Source organism: Monopterus albus, unplaced genomic scaffold (assembly GCF_001952655.1).
Source record: "Monopterus albus unplaced genomic scaffold, M_albus_1.0 scaffold454.1, whole genome shotgun sequence".
Classification (NCBI taxonomy): domain Eukaryota; kingdom Metazoa; phylum Chordata; class Actinopteri; order Synbranchiformes; family Synbranchidae; genus Monopterus; species Monopterus albus.
Window position 1 is genome coordinate 63,965 of NW_018128334.1, and position 25,582 is coordinate 89,546.

At 42.3% G+C, this 25,582-nt stretch overlaps 2 protein-coding genes across 3 annotated transcripts in view; both read left to right on the plus strand.

Moving 5' to 3' along the window:
* The window catches only part of LOC109952332 (homeobox protein CDX-1-like), a 10,054-nt gene extending 5,007 nt beyond the window's left edge, over nt 1-5,047 (plus strand). Inside the window, 2 exon segments of the mRNA XM_020587359.1 lie at nt 3,298-3,446; nt 4,210-5,047. Of these exon segments, the coding sequence (XP_020443015.1) occupies nt 3,298-3,446; nt 4,210-4,452 (392 nt within the window). The 3' untranslated portion in view covers nt 4,453-5,047.
* An 11,639-nt stretch (nt 5,048-16,686) lies between these two features.
* The window catches only part of siah2l (seven in absentia homolog 2 (Drosophila)-like), a 13,613-nt gene continuing 4,717 nt past the window's right edge, over nt 16,687-25,582 (plus strand). The window contains exons 1-2 of one of the 2 annotated variants that reach the window (XM_020587375.1): nt 18,580-19,946; nt 23,005-23,228. In XM_020587375.1, coding sequence (XP_020443031.1) covers nt 19,919-19,946; nt 23,005-23,228 — 252 coding nt within the window. In that variant the 5' untranslated portion in view covers nt 18,580-19,918. Of the gene's footprint in view, nt 17,180-18,579; nt 19,947-23,004; nt 23,229-25,582 lie in introns of those variants that run through there. The other variant, XM_020587374.1, reaches the window with a different exon arrangement.

The window sequence follows — 25,582 nt, forward strand, 5'->3', positions numbered from 1 at the left end:
GTGTGAGCGTGTTTTGTTGTGAGCGAAGTTTAGCTAACAACTCTCGGCTCTTTGTCTTCCGTGACTCGCCTTTGAACCTTGAGAATGCTGCATGCCTCGTTTCATAGTGCCTGCGGATATTGTACTCTTTTAGCACAGCGACAGACTGACCGCAAATTAAGCAGACCGCCTTCGAATTAATATTCGTAAAAAAATATTCTTCCTCCCAGGTTCGTTTAGAATGCCTTTTGTCTGTGTGCCACTGTCTACTGCTCTCCATGTTGCTTGCTACTGCTCTGTTCTTGTTGTTGTTGTTGTTGTTGTTCTTCTTCTTTTTTTTCTTCTTCTTCTTCTCCTTGTTTTATTGGCGGGTTGAAAGCTGAGCTGGGAGCTGCTTGACCTGACAACTGGGGTGGCATAATAAATTGTGGGGGGCCAAGAAATGTCCCCGCCGGCCAAAACAAATGTTCCGCGGGCCCCACTTTGGGCACCCCTGGTCTAAAGGCTGATTCTGTTAGTTTCAGGTTGTTAACTGTAAAATGTGACAGTTTTGGGTTTAAAACATACAGTAACATGAAGATATTCTGTGGCTCTTTCTACCATGTGTATTCCTGACATTATGATCTCATTTAGCAGACTCAAGTTAACCATGAAAGCAGTAGTGGCTTTGGTTTTTTGCCCAGACGTGCGCTCCACACTCTTCTTAAAATAGGCCCAACTGGCTCTGTCCAAAGACCAGACCTCACAAAATACTTCAGTTAAGGTGTCCACAAGCTAAAAGGCCCGAGTTAGCAGGGAGCACTTCACTATGTGTCCATGCTGTTATTCAAACTAGGAGCGGTGAGTAAAGGTCTTTCTCTCCGGGGATAAAGTGAAGAGCTTGTTGATTTACGCTCCTTCATTAGCGTCTCTCTGAGCCCGGCCTCTGTCGATGGAGAATCTAACTGTTGGTTTTTACGTTCTGACAAATGAAGCAGAAACTCTGCAGTTCAGGCAGATGTTTCCCTCAAAACTAAAATGTTTGAGTTTTAATTTGCTCCAGTGACTGATGATGGGGGAACAGACGGTGTTTAAAGAAGAGACACATCCCTTATTTAACTGCTGTGTGTTTAGTGTTAATAAGGAATCAGAGCGTGTTAAAGAGAGCTGAAGGCCTTTTAATTAGCACAACTGTCTGTGTTAAAACCTGCCTCTGTGCACTCGGAGGTGAAAGCTGGTGAAAGTTTCTGCTCTGGCAGTGAGATTTACTGAAGGGTTAACAAGAACAAATGCCCCGTCTTTAGCATGTTTGTTTTTCTTTTTGTTTTGAGTTGTTGTTTGTTTATTTGTTTTTTGTTTTAGTGATATTTTTCTTTCTTCTTTGTAACTTTTTTCCACTATGTTTAGTATATACACTGGTTTTGAGCAGTTATTTTAGTTATTTTCACCTACACTATGTTTATAGACAAAAGGCTGGTTTTGAGTGAACTTGCTGGGCTGTGGTCGACAACTAAAAGCACAGTGTAAAAATACTACATTAGAAGAAGTCCTGGGCGGCACAGCAGTGCAGTGGTTAGCGCTGTCACCAGGTTCGAGCCCCGGCAAATCTGGGGCATTTCTCTGTGGAGGCTGCATGTTCTCCCTGTGCCTGCGTGGCTTCTCACACAGTATTATTTTTAGGATCTCCAGTAGAGATTTAAACAAACCCCTGTGAGATTTGCTTTATAGACTGGTTATTCATATATGTCAAATGGCTCCCTGGTCATTTATAGAGCTCATTCACTCAGTTTTACCAGCTTGACCCTCTGACAGTGCTCAGTTTTAACAGTAACACCTGAACATTGGCTCTATAAATCAATAAAAGCGGATAACCCTCTGTTTATGCAAATGGAGCTGAGGCAGGTTGTCTATTTGAATACAGGAGTCATGGCGAGAACACACAGCTCCATCAGTCAGTCCAGACACAGAGTGGTTTATAACCTGTAATATAAAATCAGCCTACTACAGCTCCATACACCTCATTCACACTTTTACTTACTATTAGTTGGTGTGATTTTTTGCATTTCCTGTGGCATCATTACACTTGATTGTCAGCAAGTTAAGACATAAAAATAAGGATTAAATGGCCAAAAATGTCCTATTGAATCATTCTCAGTCATCAGTGTTCCCTAGTAAACTGCACCTGAGCAAAGCACTGACTATATCTATGAGGTGCAGTGAGGAATGTCAAATAAATGCTAACTAATGTTGACTGTGAAAAAAATGATTAGCGCAGCAACTTCAGATGTGACTAAAAAGATTATAAAATTAACAAAGGAAGAGTCACTGAAAGATGGTACGAGAAATCTGGAAGTTGGGTGGCTTCCCAACATGAACAGGTCGAGAGAAACGGAAAACAAAACTAGAGGCACATTCGAGTCACATCATTCAGACCATAGTCAATATGAAAAGGCTCAAGGCTCAAGGTGGGCGTAAAGTGGGCGTAGCAAGGCGTGATGTCACCCATTAGTTCGCACTGAAGCCAGTTTGAAGCTGCAGCTTATAGTCTGTGCCATCTTCTCCTCTTGGAGCCAGGACCTTCCAAATTTACCTTGGACCGAATGCTAGCTCACAAAAACAGCAGCCACACTTCTATCCTGCTCCCTGCTGAGCTACAAATGTTATGTTCCACACTGCCAGGTGTGCCAGTTTCTGTTTGATAACAGTAAACCTAACCTTATGTATAAAATACTAAAAACACCACCTCGGCACCAGAGACACTATTGGCTAGGCAATTAGCAGGCTCCTCTCGGGACTGCAAATTTATAAAAGTACTTAATGCTAGTGTTAGCTTTGCGAGCTAAACTATACTAAGACACCAGTTATTGTAAACAAGTACCTTTAACCTTAATGCTAAGATCACTGGTTTTGTTATTTTGTACAAATAAGAACACAAACAGCATCTCACCATCACTCTGTGCCGTAGACCTCCACTGTTGTCCACCAGCTATTAAACCCCCCCCATTGAACCACACCGCTGCACTGGGGGGCAGGTTTCCTCCTCAGGAAAGACGGGAGGCCGTCTGTTTCCAACACACACGTCGTTCTGTGCAGCGTGAGGAGCTGAGTAGTGCAAACAGAGCAGAGATCATCAGTATAGTGTATTCAGCATATGTAACATCTAAATGAAATCACTATGACATGATTATTTTTTCAGACTTGACAAACCAAGCTGGAGGAGTCAACTGATTTTAATGTGTAACAAATTCTCCTTTAATTTTACAGTCATACACATTTCTAGTTCGAGCGTTTTCCAGTTCGAGTGTAACTGATTTTTGGTGATGTCTGTGCATTTTACAGATGGAAAGACACGGACTAAAGACAAGTACCGGGTGGTTTACACAGACCACCAGCGTCTGGAGCTGGAGAAGGAGTTTCACTATAGCAAGTACATCACCATCAGGAGGAAGGCGGAGCTCGCCATGTCGCTCAGCCTGTCAGAGAGACAGGTACACCTTAAGGCTGTTGAAATGACTTTACTGCACTTTCACTGGATTGTTATGAGCAGTGGATACTAAACCCAGCTGGATGATGGAGGGTAGTGATCTGCCATATTGCTTCAGACTGAAATATCACAGCAACTATTCAATGGAGTGACATGAAATATGGTTCAGAGGCTGAATGCCCTTCCCATCAGCCTCAGCTGTACTTTTAGCGCTAGTTAACCAGTATTAGCATGCGGACATGCTACACTAGGTTGGTGAATATCAAAGCACTTCTGTGCTGAGGCACAGCCCAGCAGAGCTGCTAGCTCCAGCTCCTCCAACCAGCCTTTAACTGATGGAACACAATCTCATATATAGTAGATGTATATATAGTCAGTCTGCTCTTTTAGAAATTATGTTTACATAGCAAATTTGTTTAGAAAGCATCTTGTTCTGTTAACACAGTGTGGAATGTTGTCAGCATATTTGGCCAGTCGCACAAATCTTGATCATGAACAGATCAGTAAATTGTATTTGTGTTGTGCTAAAACATCTGACACTACAGTGCAATTTCCACTTGCAGCAACTGCAGCATTATTAATCTGTTTCTGTTAATCTGTTAGGCTCTCACAGCTCTAGGTTAATGTTAGAAAAAGGCTGTAACTCTAACTGCAACCAATGCTTCTGGCAGACTGTCCTCCATTGTACACATTTTCCTGAGTTGTGCATGTATTTGGCTGCTGTACAATCACGATGTCTGTATTAAAAACACCTTTCCCTGCTCTAGGTGAAGATCTGGTTCCAGAACCGCCGGGCGAAGGAGCGCAAAATCAACAAGAAGAAGCTCCAGCAGCCAGCCTCCTCCACTACCACGGCCACCCTTCCCAGCACCGGGGGAGGAGGAGGAGGAGGTGGTGGAGGAGGGGGTCTCCATGGAAATGGCAGCGTCGCCATGGTAACGAGCAGCAGCGGCAACAACGGGCTGGTATCCCCTTCATCGCTGCCTTTGAACATCAAAGAGGAGTACTGAGGAGGAGGTTTCACTGGACCCTGGTGTCTGGGACCTGAACTGGAAGTTCTCCCCTCTGAACTAAAAAACCTTTAACATTACATCCCACCCCTGTGTTCGCCCTCTCAGAGCTAAAGCTGCTTAAACACTTGAGGAAATATCAATGGGCGACGTCACCAGCAGCAGTACTTCTGTACTTCAGACTTTTGTTGCAGATCATTCCCGGTTCACTCCCCGGGATGTCACCCATTACAGGCTATTGTATGTCTGAAAGACTTCCTAAACACATCTTGCTCTGGTTGGAGCTCTATGGCACCGCAAGTCTGGGAAAAAATGAGAAAATGTGATCAGATCTTGAGCTGTCAGCTGAAGATATTTTAGCTCCTGAACTTCAAACTCAGTGAATTTTCTTTTCTTTTCTTGTGAAGATACAAAGTTCCAAAAGACCCCAAACACATCTTGCTAACATTTGGAGAAATTAAACAAAAAAACTGAATATTTACAGTCGATGGAACAATGCAACCATAAAAAACATGGAGTCTTGGGTTTGATTATTTCTCTTAGTGTAAACATCATTTAACTTCAGCCGTAGCAGTATGTATGATGCTGTTAGACAGGGTGGTAAATGTTTTGTTTTTGTTTGTTTTTTTATTTTAAAGCAACTTAAAGAGGTAAATTTTTAGAGTAAATTCTATTTTTAGTTTGATGATGATGTGATTTTTGAAATGTTATTATCCTACTTCATTAAAAAGTGTTTTCTCAACCTACAGAAAACAAAGAAATCTTTAGAGTTAGCAGCCCTGCTGTTTGTGTTTGTGGTTCTGTGTTGCTGCACAAAGTGTGAACAGGAACAGCAACTTAGCAATACATGGTATATAAATAATATAAATAAACTGTAAATGTAAAGTCGAAATAGAGGGAGCAGCTGCTTCCTCGAGTCTTTTATCCTTCTATTCTACATGTTACTAAACACAGGACTCTCCTGGTGATTGTAGCAATCATATAAGCTTATATGATGACGGCCCATTTTAATTTTTATCACCTGGGGCCACAGCTGGAGGATGGAGACAATTTACTCTTGTGATGCAAATTCCAAATGTATGTGGGGTGAATTCAGTGACAGGGCCAAAACAAATCTGGGGCTTTGGGACCTTCATATTCATGTCTCTGTCTGTCAAAGGACCACAGGTCTGGCTCAAAGTGGAATCAACTCTAAATGTCTTGTAAATGTTTATGATCGCAGACTTTATCATGTACATATTTCCAAATGTAATTTGTATTAAAACCAAAAGGCTTTATTGTAAAGACGGCTGCTGATCTTTGTTTTCTCTTTAAGGCACATCAGATATAATGCCTTCATCCAAATCTAGTTGAAAACGTATTTACAGTGCATTTAGAGAAAATCTTCAGATTTGTGAACATGAGCTGACTTGGTGATGAGAGAAACACTGATGAAGCTGATTCTCCAGTCATGAAGAAGGTCATGGCCTCCTCATCTCTCCATAGACCCGAGGTCTTCAGCTCCTTAGTGACATTTGAAGGATAAGGTCAGTCATTTTCTATATTAGCACTCTCCATATGGAGACTAAAACTGGCAGTAAGTTGCCTCTACTCACAGTTAATGTCTGTCAGTGTGTCAGTCCTGGATCAGCTTGTTTGTGCCATAAACCTCCAGTGTCAATGAAGTACACCGCTGCATTGGGAGACATGTTTCTTAATTAGCAAACCGAACCTGAGCATGAGGAGCTAGCAGAGGGTAAACAAAACTGAGAGCTAGCACATGTACAGTTGATGGTGACTCGTGCTGACTTCAGGAAATTATGTCTGCTCAGAGCCTTTGGGGCAACAACGTTAGGCCTTTTTTTTCTCCAAAAAGGAAAAACATTCAGTTTACAATCAGATATGACAAAGCAAAGCAGACTGAGAAGGTAGAACCAATCAATGTCTGAGCTTTTGCTTGAAAAATGATAAAAGGAAAACTGGAAAATTTCACTCAATGAACAAATTGCAGTCTAATGGGATTTATTTAAAGGGTGTGTACCAGGAATGTTTTCCCATGTGCTGCTGCAGTTTTTACATGAATCTGGCAACACTGAAATCTTGCTCAGTTTTAAATAAAGAGCAAAACAGGAGAAAAAGGAGAGGAAAAACCAAGTAGATGCAAAGCAAGAAGCAGTTCACGATGAAGCCCATTCACACACTGCATGTATTTACTAACTGATGTGGATGCGACAGTTGAGGTGTGGCGTCCAAAGGGCAGAGATGAACACTGACAAACACAGCACAGGATCCTGCTCTCTGCATTGTGTCTGCAGTCCTATATGTGTGTGTGTGGGTGTGTGTCTGGGTGCCCGCACTCAGACCTTTGTCCTTCTGGGTCCATTTTATCTCCAACAGCACTGACAGACAATATTAGTGGTAAGCATTGCACCTGGGTGACAGGGGACAGTTAGAATGTCCACTTTGGTTCTGGACAATATATAACATTTTAAAAAAGAAGTGTACACTAAAATTAGTTCAAACCTTCTCAGGCATGTATTCGCTGATGCTCTGATGTGTTGATAGATTAAATTGTGATGTTTGTTGCTTGTCTGACTGTGCTGTCAGTTTAAAGGATGCAGAGGGTGATTTGTTTTATTTTATTTTATTTTATTTTTTTGCATAAATCCCATCCAGCATCAATGAATGTGGTGTACTCACCCACTAGGAGCAAGCCCCAGGATCAGCGCTGGGCTGGGAAGCAAATCTGGTGTAGCAACCAAAGCACGCTACTACAATGCCATGAGAGCACCATCCTCATCCAGGAAGTGGACCTCAAAGAAAAGAATGGTTAGAAATCAGAACAACAAAACCAATCCAACAAATAATGCCACTGTATTAATCAACTAAAGTGGATCCACAATGTAGATGATAAACATACTTTACACACTCAACCCAGCATCCATTCATAAAATATTTGGCAACGGATGCTCTCATGGATCCTTGCTTATGGCTCCTCCGGCTGCCTCCTTCGACCAGAACGACTTCGAGCAAGCACCAAGTGCCGAGTAATGATCATATCAGAGACACAACAAACACCCCTTGTTTCCTTGCTACTCGCTCCTCAGGCCAGGAATAAGAGCTTTGAGATGTGCTTCAAGATGGCAGACTGAAAAAACATCTGGGTAGAGCACAGAACAGTTAGTTGAGCAAATCAGGTTTTACCTTTGCTTGGATGAGTGACACGGAGGGGAGATTTGTGCTTTATTGGATGAGTGTTCAATTAGTTCTGATTGTACAAGACAAAACACTTTAATGAATGAGGACCAAGTGCTGGGTTTTACAAATGTTTATGTTTTGTTCTGGACTGAAACAGGGGCCATGGAAGCTTTCACTTACATAAACTTAAAGTAACGAACCAATCTGGATTTCACAAGCTGCATGTCTCTGACTACCTCAAATCATTTTGTCGACTCTAGTTCAACAACTTCATATTGTTGTCCGGACCTTCATGCTACCAGTTGGGCGATCTGTACAAAAATAATATGTTTTCTCAAGAGAAATATTCCTTTATACATTGACTTCTGTGACCTAAACATGCACAGAGTGACCACGTTGTGAGTGGCAACAGCCTTCGCTGCCTCTTCACTGCCATAAAGTTTATTGGGGGGTGGATGCAGTAAAAATGGTTTCACCACAGAGACGCAGATATGTTTGCTGAGGAGGCGTGACGAGCTCAGACACCTACAACAAACGGCATGAAAGGAGATTTGTGGAATTAGAGGAGGCTTCATTTTAGGCAGTAACATCTGCTTCAAGCAGCATCTGAGACCAAGTTTACTTTCTTACATTAACTATGTATTATAAATCCAATTTACTGCACATTATACTTCATTTTCATGCCAAATAATTCAAATAAAATATCACTTACTGCATTGGTGTATTTTAATATACAACACAACTTACAGGCAAGTAAATATGCAGAGTTTCTTGAGCTGCACAGAGCTGACGTCGGGAGGATTTTGATGCTCTGTGAAACAAATGTATAAAACTGATCACTATGAGCAGCTGTAGATTCAAAGCAATAAAACTAAATACAATTAACAAATACATGACCACAGATTATTACAGGTTAAAATAATCATCAGTCTGCCGAACATCAGGCCAGTCAAATGAGCTTCACCTTCCCCTGCTGCAACACAATCATTCTGTAATATACATTATTCTGAAAATGTCATTCTGCATGGCTGCTTTTGGTACCTTAAGTATATTTTGTTCTTTTACTTAGGTACCATTGTGAATGCAGGTTTTTACTTTTTACATTGTGGTTTTTCTACTTTTACTTAAAAAATAATCCAAGAACTTCTTCCGACCCTGATTAATGTCAAACTGCTCGGTGTTTTTATGGCTGAAGCCTGGTGGTAGTGATGGTCTTCATGAGGAACAACATCCTCGATGTTTATCAGCAGGTCTAATGTCCATCTGGCAGCCAGTCAGAGGCCCATAAAGAGCAGCACGTCGAGGGCAACGGTGAAAATCGACAAAGCGAAAGTAACCTGGGCCTGTCCCATGGTTTTCTGCAATGAGATTCTTTTACATTATTGTCTATAATGTTCATCTTCTGTGGACCTCAGCAGTTAAATGTCGTTTCTAATAGTAGTTACCACTGACAACTGTAGGCCACGTGTTGTGTATCAGTCTGTCCTTCCTGGAAACCACACACATGTTCAAATATTGCATGTTTAGGAAGAGACTCCAGCGACACTATGATGACCTGACAGGGCCGGCGGCCATTTCACAGCAGCTTTCATCAGTGCCAAACAAAATGGCTGACAGCACAGCACTGCAGTGACGGCCTTGAACAAATCCCTCAGGCCTTAGGTTTGATGCAGCGCTACACTTAAAGCAAAGCCTCCAAATGCTCATGTTCAACTGTATGTTTAATGTGAAGACCCACATGAAACACCTCACCCTGTTGGGTTAAAGTGTGTGTATAGCCGATCAAAGATGTTTACTACATCATCATCTCTGTCAACAGAGCAAATAATTAGAGCAAATAAAAGTAAAAGACAGCAAAGTGAGCAAATAACTCTCGCCTCTTGCCTGCGTCCATAAACTGCCAGGGAATCGTCCCTTGCAGCAGCTCGTTCAGAATTATATAACCACATGTTTATGAGCCATTTTACCATAAACTTTCATTTACAATATAGTTACTGCCACTAATACGCCCCTGTATTGGCCACATTGATTGTGGATAAACAGTGGAGTTGTAAAGGACCAGTGCTGGAACGGTATTGCACTGTAAAGGGCAGATAATAGTGGAGACATGATGGAGACTCCCGGTATTCCCCTGGAATAGCTTCATAAAATGTAATCATACTTAACGAGGTTTGGTCTGCCCCAGTGAACACAGGGAGAGTATGAAATAAGAATTTTAATTAATTTTAAAAATTATGATGGATAAATAAAAATAAATACAAAGAAATATTTGAAAATGTGATGAATAATTTAAAAAATTTAATTCTAAGTGAAAAACTACACTATTATTTATTTCATTTTTATTAAGTAAATTGCACCAGTACCTAAATAACACTACAAAATAATAATGTAAAAATATTTTATGTGTAATTCATAATGTGCAGGTTTTTCTTTATGTACTTAATATTTGACCATAATAATATTTTATAAATAATAAGAAAATGCAAAATTAAGAGAATTTACAGACTGCGTTTAAAAACACACATAGAAATAACAATGATATTAAAGTCTGTTCTAAAAACACTTTTTATAGTTGTTGATTTTAAATGTGTCTTTTCAGTTGTGTCTGTAAAAGCTCCAAATGTTTTCCAGCAGCAGCATCTTCAGGTAAAGCCGAACGTTTTATAAACAGAGTTATTACAGTTTATCAGTCAGATAGATTATTGTCAACTATTACAGCTCATCATACAGTAAATGTCTGCGGCCCCATTAACATACCATGTAGTCAACACACACAGAGACACCTACTGTGTGTGTGTGTCTCCTTATCAGCTGGACTATTTCAATTAAGTTTATATTATTGTGGAAGCTATTGATTATTTTACTGTTTTTACTGTGACAGTCATTGAAAGGAAGACGCAAGTCGACGCTGGTTTGTGCTTCACTGTGAGACAACACATCATAATTAGCAAATGGAAATAACATGTTATAGAAAAAACTAAAAATCCATTATGAGATACAAGAAAAAAAAACATTGCCACTAAAAGGAAAACACTGACAAATTCATTAATTAAAAAAAATGTTTCAGCTGTGCTAAGCAAAATATGAATGATCACCAACGTCTTGATTTTAATAATCCATGTGAGCATAATTTTAAACCAATTCTGTTCATCATTTACATTCAGAATAAAACTTTATGAACATAAAGTGTTTAAACTGACACATTCCGCTCATATTCACAACAGAAATAAAAACTTCAAAATTGGACAGTTTTTTTTTTTAATATAGCTTTAATTTTTCAGTCAGGACTTGAGGCTGAGGCTGATTCCCACCGTGCAGTTCTGCTTTATTTGTTCAGTTGTGAGCTGCTGTGGGAAAAGGGAAGGAGAAGTTTCTATCAGACAGTGAACCATGTTTTCTTGTCACAAACATCCAGGAGCCATAAATACTGTGTGAACGAACAACCTACGAGTAACAAAATGGAGCTTAGAAATAGTTTTAGTGTTCTGTGGAGAACAAACCACAACATTAAAACCACCTGCCTAATATTGTGTAGGTTCCCCTGCTGCCACCAAAAGATCTCAGATCCGTCGAGGCCTGGAAACCACAGACCTGTGAAGGTGCCCTCTTACAGTATATCTGGCACCAAGCAGCAGATCCCTAAGTCCTGTAAGTTATGAAGTGGGACCTCCAGGGATCAGACTTGGTTTTCCAGCACTCTCCACAGATGCTCCATTGGAGTGATCCATCCATCCATTATCATCTGCTTATCTGGGGTCGGGTCATGGTTGCGTTGCATCTGACTCCGATTCCTTTCCCTGTGGGTGCTGGGTCCTCAGGGCAGTGGCACCATGTCACTTCTTTGGGCTGTGCCGGATCAGACCCCATGGGCCAAGGCCCAGCCACCAGATCCTTGCTGACGTGTTCCCTTCCCAGGTCTGGCTCCGGCAGGGTGTCCCGTTTTCCCTAATCCGGGCAAGGTGGTGCAACATAAAGTGACCATTTTCATCAGGGTTTTTGAACTGCTCTTAGTCTGGGACCAATTTTCCTTGGGAGACCCTGCCAGGGGCTAACGCCCCAGACAATACACAGCACTTTTCTATGCACTGAAGCACACATATTTACCCATTCAGATGTTTCTCAGGTAGTTCTAATGGTGAAACCCTGGTTTAGTAAAGCTTGAAAACTAAACAACAAGTGAATTTTAAGCTCTGTGACTAGATGTGTTGTTGAAATGCACACTGGGAGTTGTAGTTAACTTCTACCTCAAAGTTTTTAGATCCACATGCTTGAACCTGTGAATTTTTTTTACTAGAGAGCCAGATGTTTTATACTCTGAGTCATTAACATTTTCTAAGGGAAAAGCGAATAAGACTTTATAACTTCTTCCACTTTACAGCTCGATAAAAGCACAGTAAGGAGTTTATTCAAAAGCACAAATGAACAAGATTGTAATACAGATTTGAACTAGAGTTTTATTAATTCATGAAAGAACTGACTCAGACTTTCCTGCTGCTGTAACTGAACATGTTCAGCACCTATGACCTGCTTTCACCTGCACTTTACTGCAGGTGTGTGCGTCCTTCCCTCCTCACCTTTCCCCCTCATTAACCTTCGTCCTGGTGATAGTGTCAGGGGTTTCGACACAACATTGCAGAACCCTGATTCCTCTCCAAGTTCATGTTTGACAACACCGATAGGCTTCGTCCTTCTCTTCTTCTTCTCGTTTTTCTGCCACCTGTAGAATCACAACAGCTGCACACATAAAGTCGCAGAACATTTATCTTTAGTTTTTTTAAATATTTTAATGAATGTTTTTAATCTGACATTATTGTTGTTTTGCTGTTTTGTGTATTTATCTTTGAGTTATTGTTAGTTGTCTTGTTTTCCTTATTTCATCACGGCGTTGTTTTAGTTCTAGTTAAGCACCTTGTAACTTTGTGCTATATACTGTAACTAAATAAATATAATGATGGGCAAACCTGCGGTTAACTGGTCACATTTCTTCCCATGTAGAAAACTCAGTTGTCCTGTCTGGAACCACCAGTTTTATTCAAGGAACTTCGATAGTTTTTATTACAGTCATCCACAGACATGTTTGCAAACCTGCTAGGTTAGAATCAACCGAATCATAAAATATATTTTATGATGACAAACTTCCACCCTTTGGTTGTTCCTCAAACCAACCTAAATAACAAAAATCTGTGCCAGCTGCCTTCTGCAGGAGTTTAACAGGATGTAATGTAATATCATTGTTTTCTTAATGCATTATAGCATCAACACTGTCATGCACTTGTGAACCCGTTCACACACGGTGAAGAATAGTGTTAACAGTTAGCATTAGTTTTATCAACAGAACATTTAAAGACACAAAAATGTACCTGACTTTGGATTTAAACAGCCTCTCTCAGTGTATGAGCTACAGAAGGTTGTTTTCCTTCACTTGTTGTCTTTTCTATGAGCTGCAGCACTGTGTATGTAAGTGTGTGTGTTCCTCTGTGGTTGTCAATAGTTAACCAATGAAAAAGTAAAAGGAAGTCACACTCTGACTTCATCACCTCTTATAGTTTTATGTGATGTCCTCATTACCACCCCAGTCCGGTTATACATTCACATCTACAAACACAGAATCAGCTTGAAATGCAGAAATATTTTTTTCACTGCAGCGTTCAAAGTTTCAGTCCCTCATCAGTTATTTTAGCGTGTGTTTGCAGGTATAACTTTCCAAACTTTCTATCTTGTGTCTCTTTTACCCTGTTTGTTTGTCCTTGGTCTCACCTTCTTCCTTCATCTCATTCATGTTTTCTGCCTCTTGTTCTGGTGTTAAAATTCACGCTGCATCTCTGAGGCGGGTGGTCACACTTCACAGGTGCTGTCTGGGTACACAATGGAGGGACGCGGGAGCCAGGAGGAGCCAGGAGGAGCCAGGCCCTTGCACCAGTCATTAGCATGCTTTAGGAGAATTAGCATTTTTAGCATGTGGCGGCTCACGGGTGGGAGTCCTCCTGGGTCGACTGTGGGTCGTGACCTTTGACCCCCATGTGTTTTAACACAGAGTGAAGTAATATGTTGTTAAAGTGTCACCAATGTTCACACATGTGAAAGGTCACATCATGAGAGTATTACAAGGCAAACAGTGACACCCAGATTGTGTGTGAGTGGCCGAGCTAATCATATATAGAAAAAATACATAAATCAATGAATGTGTGACACTGTGCACAGGGATGGGCTGTTCTGATGGAGCTAATGAGGGTAAACATCACTCCCCACATTCCCAGCACTTGACTTGACAGCACTGATCACTAGTGTGTTTCACATTAATACTTCCACAACAGTAAATGGTGTTAAACTATAATTACAGTTATAATAAAGAGTCAGTCGCCAAATTAGAGGCTGCAGAAGTGTTTCTAATATTTTGTCCACCTCATTTATGTCATTTGGGGTGGATAAAATAAACATCTTTCACAGTGCAATTCACCAGGCTGTGGTGGAAAAGTACACAGATCTTTTCTGCTGCTGGCTCTTTCACAACTGACAATAAAATGCAAAGCATCCACATCACAGATCTGTTACTGAAACCTGGAGATGGCGTCGCCACTCAGACATTCAGCTAGTCTTCCCCAGTTTTCCATAGACCACAATGATAGCGGAGATGTGTGTAAAACTGTTGACTGCAACTCTCAATGGACCGTTGATCCTTGATCGACACAGACTAAGTATTCATGTCACAGTTTACGGACCACTGTGACTGAAGACAGCTAATATGGCCACTGAAAAACTAGCTCTGACTGACTTTAAAACTTAAATTCACATTTTTGTGCATGTTGTAATAGCAGCTTGATTCTACAGTTTCCACAGCACACAATCCAACCTGAGCCACTAATAACAAGTAACCTGTGCAGGCATCTCTTGACATTTACTGAGAAAAGGTGCAAATGCAAAGATCAATTTCAGGAATTTAACAATTTACATTGATTCATTCAAATAAAAACTTTTTTTCTTGCAGCTCAGTCAACACTAAACCAAAGGCACAATACAAATACACAAAGCAGGGCTGGCCTCTGTTACTCTATAAGAGTAATAGTTTACTACTGATACTAATGATGTGAAAGGTAAAAATTGTAGATAACACCATGTTATTTTGCAGGACCCTCCCTTTGTCAGGATCCTGGGGAGGTGAGTTAACTGTCCCCCCCAGCTTTGGAAGACAGCACAGAATGAGCACCTACAAAGATCTGATTTAAATCCATGATATAATGAAAAGCATTAATTTTGAAGCAATTTGTAACTTCAGCTCTTTCACAAGTGCTCTTTCATTTGCTCAGCCTATCTCATCATGTAAAGCACACAGCGGCTGTTGTTTGACACGATGTGAGTCAACAGGTTGATCAGCCGACTCCACTCACTCCCCTTGTCGTCTTTAATTTAAAGTCTTTTGGAAACATTAATCACCTGGAAACCTGCAGCGGCTCCTCTTCTGAGGGTTTTGTCTGCTGAGTAAGCGATAAGACTGGATACACAGCGTCTTTTATGACTTCTCAGAAGGTTGGTTATCAGTGCAGCAGCCTTAGATGTACAGGGCTTCTGTGACCTGGTGAGTGTGGAGGACCAGGAGGTAGCACACAGACACACATCTCAAACACACTCGTGCTCTGATGAAGTCAAACATCATTAATGAGAAGAACATTGTTTGTATTTGTCTTAAATGTTTACTACTGCAGTTTTCCAGAGACAAGATGTAAGTTGCAGCTTTTTATTTCATTTGTCCTGCAAAACAGACTTACATTAGCATGAAATAATGATTTTTTTACAGAATACTGTGCTTGTTTGCGTCTGAGAATCAGAAGTATTTTTGTTTGCTTGCCAGTTGATCCTTTAACCTTTCAAACATGATGGGGAAAAATGGGTTTTACATTTTTCACCATCAAGTTTTCTGATGTTGATTGCTTGCTCTGTTGGCTCCTGTGTCAAAATCGGGAAAAATGGGTTTTACATTTTTCACCGTCAGGTTTTCTGATGTTTATTGTTTGCTCTGTTGGCTCCTGTGTCAAAATCCAATTTTACTGGTTTACCAATTCTGTTTCTCTCACGTGGTCCATGATCTCATCCTCCCTATACCACAGGCTGAGCTCACCAGGCAGATGGTGTGACATTCATGCAGGGATGCACTGGCTGGTTTCAGACATTTGGCATGAAACATGTCATCACCTTGAGCCCCCAAACAGGCTGATGTGTCCAGCTGATTCATTCTGAGAACATATAAGCAAACACAGTAACTCACTGTTTTAACAGGCTTGTTGCTTGAAGCCTCCCTTTCCCATTTTTACCTAAGGTTTGCATCATTTCACTTCTTGCTGAGGCAGAGACAGGATCATCATGTGCAGCCAGTGAAGCTGCCCATAGATACGACTGGGCCTTTTTAAGGATAGGTTACTTTATATGCCTTCTGCAGCAGTGGAAGTGTGTGAAGCCTTCATGTCTGTGTGAGCTGCACTGAGAGCAGAGCCTCTGTCAGAGCAAATATGAGGGAACAAGGAGAAAGAAGAGAAAATGTCTCAGGCACAGTGTTCAGTGTGTTTTCTTGTAGCACCCTCTGCAGGTCTTCTGTGGTTCAAGCTCCGCTGCAGTCTCAGTATTTAAATGTAAAAATAGACACAACTTTAGTAAGATTCTGCTCAGGTAAATGGTCCAACTGAAAATTGTAAATTATTTAAATGTAACAGCTTTTTCATGTCGTAGCTGCTTCAGGTGGAGCTTTGTTACACTGCTGCACACTCGATAACAACAGTTTTAAGACACTGTTCCAAAAGCTTCAGCTTGTGTTTCTTGACCTGCTGTGGATCACTGCTCTGTTGTAAAAGCATGTTTCCCCTTTCAGAAATGTGCATTTGCTGCTAATCAGTGAAATGCAACGTTCACTCTGTCTGTATATAACATTCTGAGAAACTGTTTATGTATTTAGCCTCTTTTTCACTTTGCCTGCAATCATTACGTCATATCAAGACTCTGCTCGATGATTGGCTCAGCGCCCTGGCAATCTATGATATAGGAGCCAATGACAGTAGGTGGCAGGTGATACAAACTGACAGCCGCCATATTGTGTCTGCGGGGGTTTGGACCGACGTTCGGGAGTAAACAGTAGGTGTTAACGCCAGCTCGGGAGATCATACGGAAGGCGTCGCAATTGGAAGCCATGAGTCGTCCGTCCTCTATCGGAGCTGGAGGACTCGGGGCCGGGAAAGCTGGCGGAAAGCACGGGGGATCGGGAGGTTACGCTGCAGTAGCGGCCGCAGCTGCCGGGGTGAGCTCGGCTGCTGCTTCTTCCCCCACGGTGTCCCTGTCCTCCGTCGGCATGCCCGGCCAGTCCTCGGAGCTCACGGCGCTGTTCGAGTGTCCGGTATGCTTCGACTACGTCCTACCACCCATCCTTCAGTGTCAGGCGGGTCACCTGGTGTGCAACCCGTGCCGACAGAAGGTGAGCTGCTGTCCGACCTGTCGAGGCCCGCTAACCCCAAGTATCCGGAACCTGGCCATGGAGAAGGTAGCCTCCACTCTGCCGTTCCCCTGCAAGGTAAGACATATCTGCTAGCCGACTTTAACACAAGCTAACTTCAGCCCGGTTGTAGCACCACTTCCTCATCTCACAACTTGTAACCGAGATGTGCGTACGTGTCGCGTGACGTCACCGAGGCACGAAGAACAAAACAAAGGCGAGTTCGTGTCTAAGTTTAAAAGGAGTCTGTCAGAAACTCTTGTCACAAGAAACTTTGTGATGCACGAAGGGACAGTCCAACCATGTTCTTTACTTTATTACCCACAACAGTAACAGCCGAGAAACGGTTGTCTGTGTACCCTAAAAACAAAGTCACACACCCAGGTCATGGCTGGAGCTGTGGCTTCCACAGAGACCAGTTCAAGCCCGTGGGGTCTGGGTGGCAGTCACGTGATCTCAAACCTTACTCCTGTTTCCTCAAACTGTTTCAGCTGCTGCACATCCACATCTTTTACCATGTGATTTATTTCGACGGCAGCTCTATAATAAAATGTCAGACTTGTATAGTTGTGTAATTATAACTAATTGTTATGTCTTCCTCAGTTCATTTTGAGTGAGACAAACAGGATCTCTGATGATCTGAAGAGCATCGCAACCGGGGTGATGTACAGCTACCCACAAATGAAATTACAGTCCTGAACATCAGCTACTCTTCTCTTCATTTACATTTCAAACCCTTTTAATCTCATCTGCATTCATGCATCCATCTCCTGTACCTGCAGCTGGGAGCGTTTTGCAAGCCAGTGCTTTACTTACTTTGTCACTGCTCTGCTGTTTTTGGGGTTATGTCTGTGATCATGTTAAATCAGTGAGTTGAGAAAATAGTCAGCAGATTTATTGATAATCAAGAATTGTCATTCATTGCTGCCAAACATAGGGTGTAAAATGTAGTTGTGCAGATTTTCAAAAAACTGCCAGTAGTTTTTGATAGCAATAGTTTTTGAGGCTGATGGAGATATTTGAGTTTTCTAATTAATCTTTCGCTCATTTCTCCTTTTTTTTTTCAATAAAGGGGTCAGCTTGTCTCTAGACAAACTGTAGATTGTTTCAGACATACAGCATATTTGAAGAAGTGTTCTTCCAGCCGCCAGTAGTCATGTCAAACAGCCATGCAGGAGCTCTGGGCAGCTGAAAGTCTTAACCAGTGGCTGCCAGAGTGAAGAGGTGGTGTCTTTTCCACAGAGAGAGTGGGACAAAGAAAGAGCAACAACCAGGGTTAACATGCGTTTGGCTATTTGACATGGAGAGGGTTAAAAGCAGCCAGAGGACTCAGACTGGATTCAGATGTGGTGTTCTTCCTTCTGGATGTGTTAGCATCTAAAGCTAACCTGTTTGTTTTGGCAGCATTAGCCACCTAGCATGGTCAGGATTTTACCTTTGTGTTGATATGATTTGAATTTGGGACTAACTGGAGCTTTGTGTCACATCAGCAGAAACCAGAGCGTTCTACTGGACTTACACATTTACTGTTAGCCAGCTAACAAATAGTTCATGTTGCTGGGAAACATGTGATGGGACGGGCTAAGAGCAGGAAGGAATAGCTGATGGTGTCAGTTTGTTTTGAGTCTCACCGGAGCCTCTGGGCTGAAAAGACAGTAGGTAGAGGAGGTTTAATATATAGGATTAATAAATGAGAATGCATATATACACCAGGCTGAATGAAAGATCGCGAGCTATAACGGTCACCTTGTTCTTGGGCTAAAAACTAAAGGTGTTCTTCCGCTGAAGGGTTCAGTGTCAGTGGTGGTCTTTATTTCAGGTGACGCTGTAGAAGCCCCTGTGAACACGGTTCTATTTAATATCAGTTTGATGCTTTTGTAACTGTACATATGTTTGCAGTATTGTGATATCTCTATAGAATATCGGTATTGATTTCAGCCCTACAGTCGCCATCATATCTGCTGAGGCGGCTTGTCCTCCACCCTCCTTCACCCTCTGTCTCTTCACCCCCTGCTGTGTGTGATCATTAATATGATGAATCTGCTCCTCCTGGGTGCTCACTAAACTCTCCATCACTCTGTAATTGAATTAGTGTTTTTCATGGATGTTACTCAGAGCTGCTCTTTCTCCTCCTGATCCTCTGACTCAAGGTCTGTTTTCCTTATTTCTGTGCCAAAGTGGCCAAATGTAGGCAAGCTGCCCAAAATGTCCTCACAGTGGCAGTGACGTAAAATCTCTCCACACAAAAACAGAAGGACTTGCACACACATTGCATGCAAATACAACATGTGCTATAAACACACACTGTAGAGTTGAAAGAGAAGAAATGCATGAAAGCAGAGATCACTGTGTCCCACAGTGAGTGTGTATATGTGTGTGCGTACATACATGTGTGTATTTGGTATCGACAGATGCTGGTGGGAAGGGGGGGGGTGTTCTCGGCTAAGTGATACTCCTCTTTTATTCTCTGTCTCTCAGCTTTCCATCTCCCCGCCCCCATTGTGTATATGTGGCTGCAGTGTCTCAGTACAGCACTGTGCAGTCAGTTGGAGGTCGAGAGACATTTACTGAGAGCTAGAGGGTGAGATGATTTGAGCTCGGTGTGTGCTGCTGGCTCTCACAGCTTTTCGGACGGACGCCACAGCTGACGGCGTGTTTGTGTGTCAGCATCTGGGTTTTGGCTCTGAGTGTGTGTGTGTGTGTGTGTTTGGTGCTTTGTTTTTGCCAACACAGAAGAAGAAGAAAACATTTTTCCTCCTCCTGCTGCTGCAGCAGAAGTGCGCGCGGGTGAGCGAGGTTCAGCTGCATCATTGCTGCATGTGTTTAGATCCACCATCAGGAGCTGGTACGTGTGTTTGTGTCTGTGTGAGGATGTGAGTTCCTGTGCTATTATCCACTGGTTATTGCTCTGGTGAGTCATCTGGTCTGTCAGGTGTCAGAACAGTTTGGAGATAAACTGCGGCCATGTTTAATGTTTCATATTTTGTTATCTGGTGATTCAGTCATATACAAATCACATTTTATTAGTGAGAGAATTATTTAATTTAGGTGAAAGAAGGAAACGACTGCAGCAAACCGACACTAACAATGAACCTTTTGCTAAATAATAATGTGTTGTAATTTTTTATTTCAGAAACTTAAACATTGAACAAATGAAACTAAATGTGTCGTGTGCAAAAGTTTGGGCACCCGACTAAGTCACTAGCCCTCCTCCTGTGGCAGATATCAGCTTGCAAACACTTTTATGTAGCAGGTCGAAGTCTTGCTCTTCACCCTGTCCTCCTGCAGATCACGTCAGGTTCTGCCGTGCAGCTGTTTATCATCTCCTCCCAGATTCTCAGTGGTGTCCAGGTCCGGGGCTTCAGCTGGGGTTTCTTGGAGTAGTTAACTTGGCCTTGTCTGACTTTCACCTCCCTGACTGAGAGCTCGACATCAGCATCCAGAATGTGCTGATATAGAAGATTTATATGGTTATCTCCATAGATTTCTAGCCCCAAGCCAGACAGTTGGCAAGTAAGAGTTTAGCAGGGGCCCAGAGTTTTACTGACCTTTTTCCATTTGTAAGTTAATAAAAGGTCCACTCACATTTTTGTGTTTAATACGTGTTTACTGCAGGGGCTAATTTACTTCTTTTCACTTCAAAAAAAACAAAATATTAACTTTGTATTCAGCTGTAAATGACTGAGTTATTTATTAAAATAACTGGATCTTTATGGTAAATAAAATGAAACATAAGCTCACACGCCTGATTTGCTTGGTCAACCGTTTTCTGTTGGGCTGTAGCTGTTCATCTTCTCCACTGATTAATCTGCCCATTATTTCACAAATTTATTGTTTAAAATAGTGAAAAATGTGAGTGTGAACAGAGGATCCATTTCCAGGTGCTGATGCAGGCAAACCATCTGATTTCCTTGTGTTTTACAGAAACCGAACTTGGCAGCCATTGTCCTGCTGTGGTGTGTTTAATCTCTGTTATATGATCTCCACATGGCTGTGCAGTCTGTCTGGACAGCTGCTGACTGGCTGCTGTCTGTTGGGTTGTGTACAGAGATGCACACAGAGGGACAAATGGGTTGAGAGATTCTGGTTAGACTTCAGAGTTTGGACTTTTAGGGAGGGGAAACAGTGATTGAAGGATTTTGCAGATTAAAGAAACGAGCTACATGCTAACCAACATGTAGCTCTGCCACTGCTGACTTTGTGAAAATAAATGTATTTCCAGTCGCACTATTAATTAGAGCTGCAACAATTAGTCTGTTAATTGATGAGCAGGAAAGTTATCCTAAATTCCTACTATTCTAACCTTTAATTTTCAGGGTAAGTTCTCTGAGAGGCCTCCTCGGGAACGCCCTATTCACATTCACAACCACAGACTGACCACCACCGTCAGCGCACATGCTGCTTTGTTACATGGCCACCCGGATTTCATTCTGCTGGTCTGGGGACTGAATCAGTGACAAGCTTTCCTCTCCAGCCTGCAGGCCACCACTGCCTGTCTATTAAGCAAGCATGTCAAAACTTCTCTGGCTTCTGCTTTTCTCTGTTTTGTGTCTTTGTAGACAGAATCTCTGTTGACTGAACAAAACAAGACAATTGAAGAGGTTACCTTGGACTCTAGGGAACTGTGAGGGACAGTTTTCACCATTTTTGTTGTTGTGGATGAAACAGTCAGTCAAGTATCAGTAGATCAGTAGATTAATTGATAATGAAAGTCTGCAGCCTTTAAACTCAACTGACAGACAAAACAACTGGTTCCATTAAAGCTTCTCTGGGTTGTGATGTGTTTGCAGCTCAGCGCTCCTGGTCCAGGTCACCGAGTGACTGTATTTATTGTATATGTTGGGCATATTGAATTTTATTGCTGCTTTTTGGGTTTTAATCAGAAATGAAAATAACCATGCAACAAAAATAAGATGTGTGAAGATATCACTTTGGGTATTTTTCAGTAGCCTAAACCTGCAAAAGTGCAGCTTATTAGCAGTAAACATGAACCCATTGTCAGACATTTCTTTGATTAAAAGCATGTTTGACTAATTAATCCAGTGCAGGTTTGGCTCTAGAGCTGTAACAATTAGTTGGTCAATCGACAGAAAAATAATTGGCAAATAATCAATAAACTATGATTTTTCAAACGCAAATGCCAATTAATTCCTGATTCTAGCTTCTTGTTTGTGAGGATTTGTCATTTTTCTGCTTTATTTTATTGTTAATTGAATCAGAAGACATCTTCTCAGACATTTTACACTATTTTCTGAAATTTTATAGATTAAACAGTTAATCAACTAATGAAAAGAATCAAGAGCTACAGCCCTGTTTGGGTCTTTTCTTGCCTTTATCCAGGATCTTAAACTGCAGGGATGTCTCCTGGAGTCTGGACTTTTCAGTCACTGATTTCACTGAGTGGTTGGAAAAAACTGGGAATGTCGGCAGATCTCAATTAAAAGAAAGATGTCTCATGTTAAAGTCAGTACAAGCCATATAAAAGCATAACCTAGTTTACAGGTCGCTGAGCTTCTACCATATATAACAAATCTGCCAGGGCCTGGGAAGGGCTGAGCTATGCTGGGCTGTGATATGTACTGCAGTTTGTTCTGGATCAGGGAATGTTATGGGCTTGCTGCCAATAAGTAAAATATAGGATATAGAGCTATGCTGGAATGAGCCACGTGACCCCGTGCTTCGACAACCCCGTGGCTCTGCCTACTCTACTGCTCTATGTTACTGTCAGACGTTCACTGGATGTTGTGTTTTATCTGCCAGTGATATCAGTGTGTCTGTGCTTTGCTTATCTGACGCACAGAAATGTACGTATGCTTTAATCCCACCTTGTGCTGCCTGAGGTTTCTAGACTGTAGCACTAAAAGTTTGCAAGTTAACTCTGTGTGTCTGTGTCTGTGTGTCAGCTGTGTGCCTTTGTCCGATGCTGTGTCCGGCCTCTTGCCTGCCTCTCCTCAGGGAGCTGGCTCAGTGGCGCTGCCTGCTGGGCTTGCATCGCAATCATGGAGTGAGTTCAGCTAGCGCCGCAGGGCTAGCCACTAACACTGAACAACAGCAGCAGCAGGGATCAGAGGTCAGGGACACAGCCAGTCGACCTGTCGGCTGCACCAAACCGCTGCCGGGCAGCCAGGTAAGTCCTGGACGATGATGGACCAGATGATTCTTGAAAACATCAACCTGTTCTGTAGCTGCAATGTATTCAGGTCTTTGTGATTCTTCTTCTGTGGTGCATTTGCCCTTAACTAGTTGATGCGTCCAAAAGCTGTAGAAAGAAAGCCGTTTAGCGTTGTTTTAAACCTTATCTGTTGTCAAACTCTCGAGAGTTTGTCCTCAGGAAAAAGAAATGTGTTGGAAATGTGTTGCGGTTCCATTGGTCACATGCAGCAGGTGATGCGCTGCTTCACTTCAGAGCCAAACATCTCTACAGCTTCTGGTCAGATCACCATGAAATGTCCTGATCACCTGCATGCTGTGCCTGAGCTAAACACTGCAGCCTGTAGAAGGGAGTCATGATTGTCCTGACTTCATTTGTTTAAACACACATTCATGTCATTCCGTGACAGTCTGAACGAACACAACCAGAATCTGCGCTTACCAATGGCATCGTGGCTCCAGGAAGCTGCTGCTGCGTTCTGGCCTGCAGCAGATGAATATTTAAACAGGCAAACGGTGAAACTCCTGCTGTGACATTAGGACTGAAACCCACACAGCTCCCTGTGTTTTAATTACATGGGTTATCCTGATCCCTGATCCACTGAACGGGGGGCGGTTAGCTGATACACAGAGCTTTTAGAGACTGTGTCAATATTCATGTAGAGCAGAAACAAAGAGTTAATTGAATAGTTGATTGACAGATAATTAGCAGCCACTGTTTTGATATTTGATTATTTCAGTTTTTTAAAGTAAAAATAACGGGCAGTAGTGAAGGTGGCCGTCGGTTGCGGCTGTGATGCGTCTCTGTGGTCTTATCTCCTCACAGCAGGTTGTGCTGCTGTTTTGTCTCCTGGCTGAGTGTCTGTGCTGTCAGTCTGCTGCTGTAAATAAACAATGTGTCACCAGGCCTAGGTAAACAACCAGGAAAAGAGGTTGGAATTATATATTCATGACCAAATCAAGGCATCCATCATCCATGATCCTCCCACTGCCTGTGTCATGTTTCCTGCTACAGAGTGTCTTCCTGAAGACAGACCAAATGGTTCACCTTCCAGCAGCTAATCTGCTCGTCACGCTGCTAGAGAAAAACTGTCCTGAAGCAGCAGAGTGGAACAGACGCAGCCTGTCACAGGATGAGCCTCAGGGAAAAGCTGTTAAAGATGTCACCATCAGGATTTATAACCCTACATGGTTGTTTAAAAGAGGGTCTCCACTGATGCATCATTTCAAAGCGCTCATCACAGTTAGTCCTGAGCTGGTTCTGCTATTCAGCCTACCCTCACTGATATAAACAGGCTGGACAATAATATAATAATGCAGCGATATAAACATCCATTGATCCAGTCCAGCAGCAACACAAACCATATGTCATGTAGGTCACTAACACTAGTTCAGTAAAGTCCATGTGCTCTCTGCAGCTGTTTGTCAGTGAAGTGAACCATCACTGTAACTTTTCTGTAGTCAGAGTAGAGATCAGTGATCAGCTGATCACTTCACAGCTGTTTGACAGTCTAACGGCTAAACATCGATTCATATCAGATCAGTGTTTGATGGTGAATCATGAGCATCAGAATCTGGAGTTGGGTGAAGAACTGGAGGCTCAATAAAAGTGTTGTGTGCTTGGTTGGTGGGGGGGTGATCACCCCTTGGTCCTCGATCCTCATGTGACCTTGAAGTCAGTTTGGTCGACTGAGGATCCAGGACGTCCCAAGTCATATATATCTGCTCTAAATGTGAGAAACACTGAAAATAAGCAACTTTTGTTTGCTTGTTTGAGAAAACTCCACAGGAGTCTAGAGTTCCAGCTCCATGCTGGTGGCATGTTTCAACTGAGTAAACATGGTTAACTAAATGAATCATTAGGACTCTAAAATGCCCATAGGAGTGAGTGTGGGCGCCTCTAAGTGTCAGCCCTGTGATAGACCGGTGACCTGTCCAAGGTGGACCCCGCCTCTCGCTCAGTGTCAGCTGGGATCTGGCGCTTCCAGTTTTTTTCTTTTATCAGCTGGACTGTAGAGATGATTTATTCTCTGGTGTCCTGGGGTCAAACTGACCAATCAGCAGGTTAGACGCACTGTCTGCAGCAGGTTTAATGTCGCGACAAAGTGTCTCACTCTCTCTCTTTTTGAGTCGCCCCCTTCTCTCTCTCCTCATGTTTATGGATGCTCTCGCAGCACAGTGAATAATGTTCGGTGAGGAGACGAAGTTCAAACAGCATCACTACCATCGACGCCTGCCTCCCCACGGTGCCTCCCTGTCTCCCTGAGCCCTTTGGCCACCTTGTTTTCATCCTCCATTTACCCCCCCCCCACCCACTTAGGGGCTTTCTTT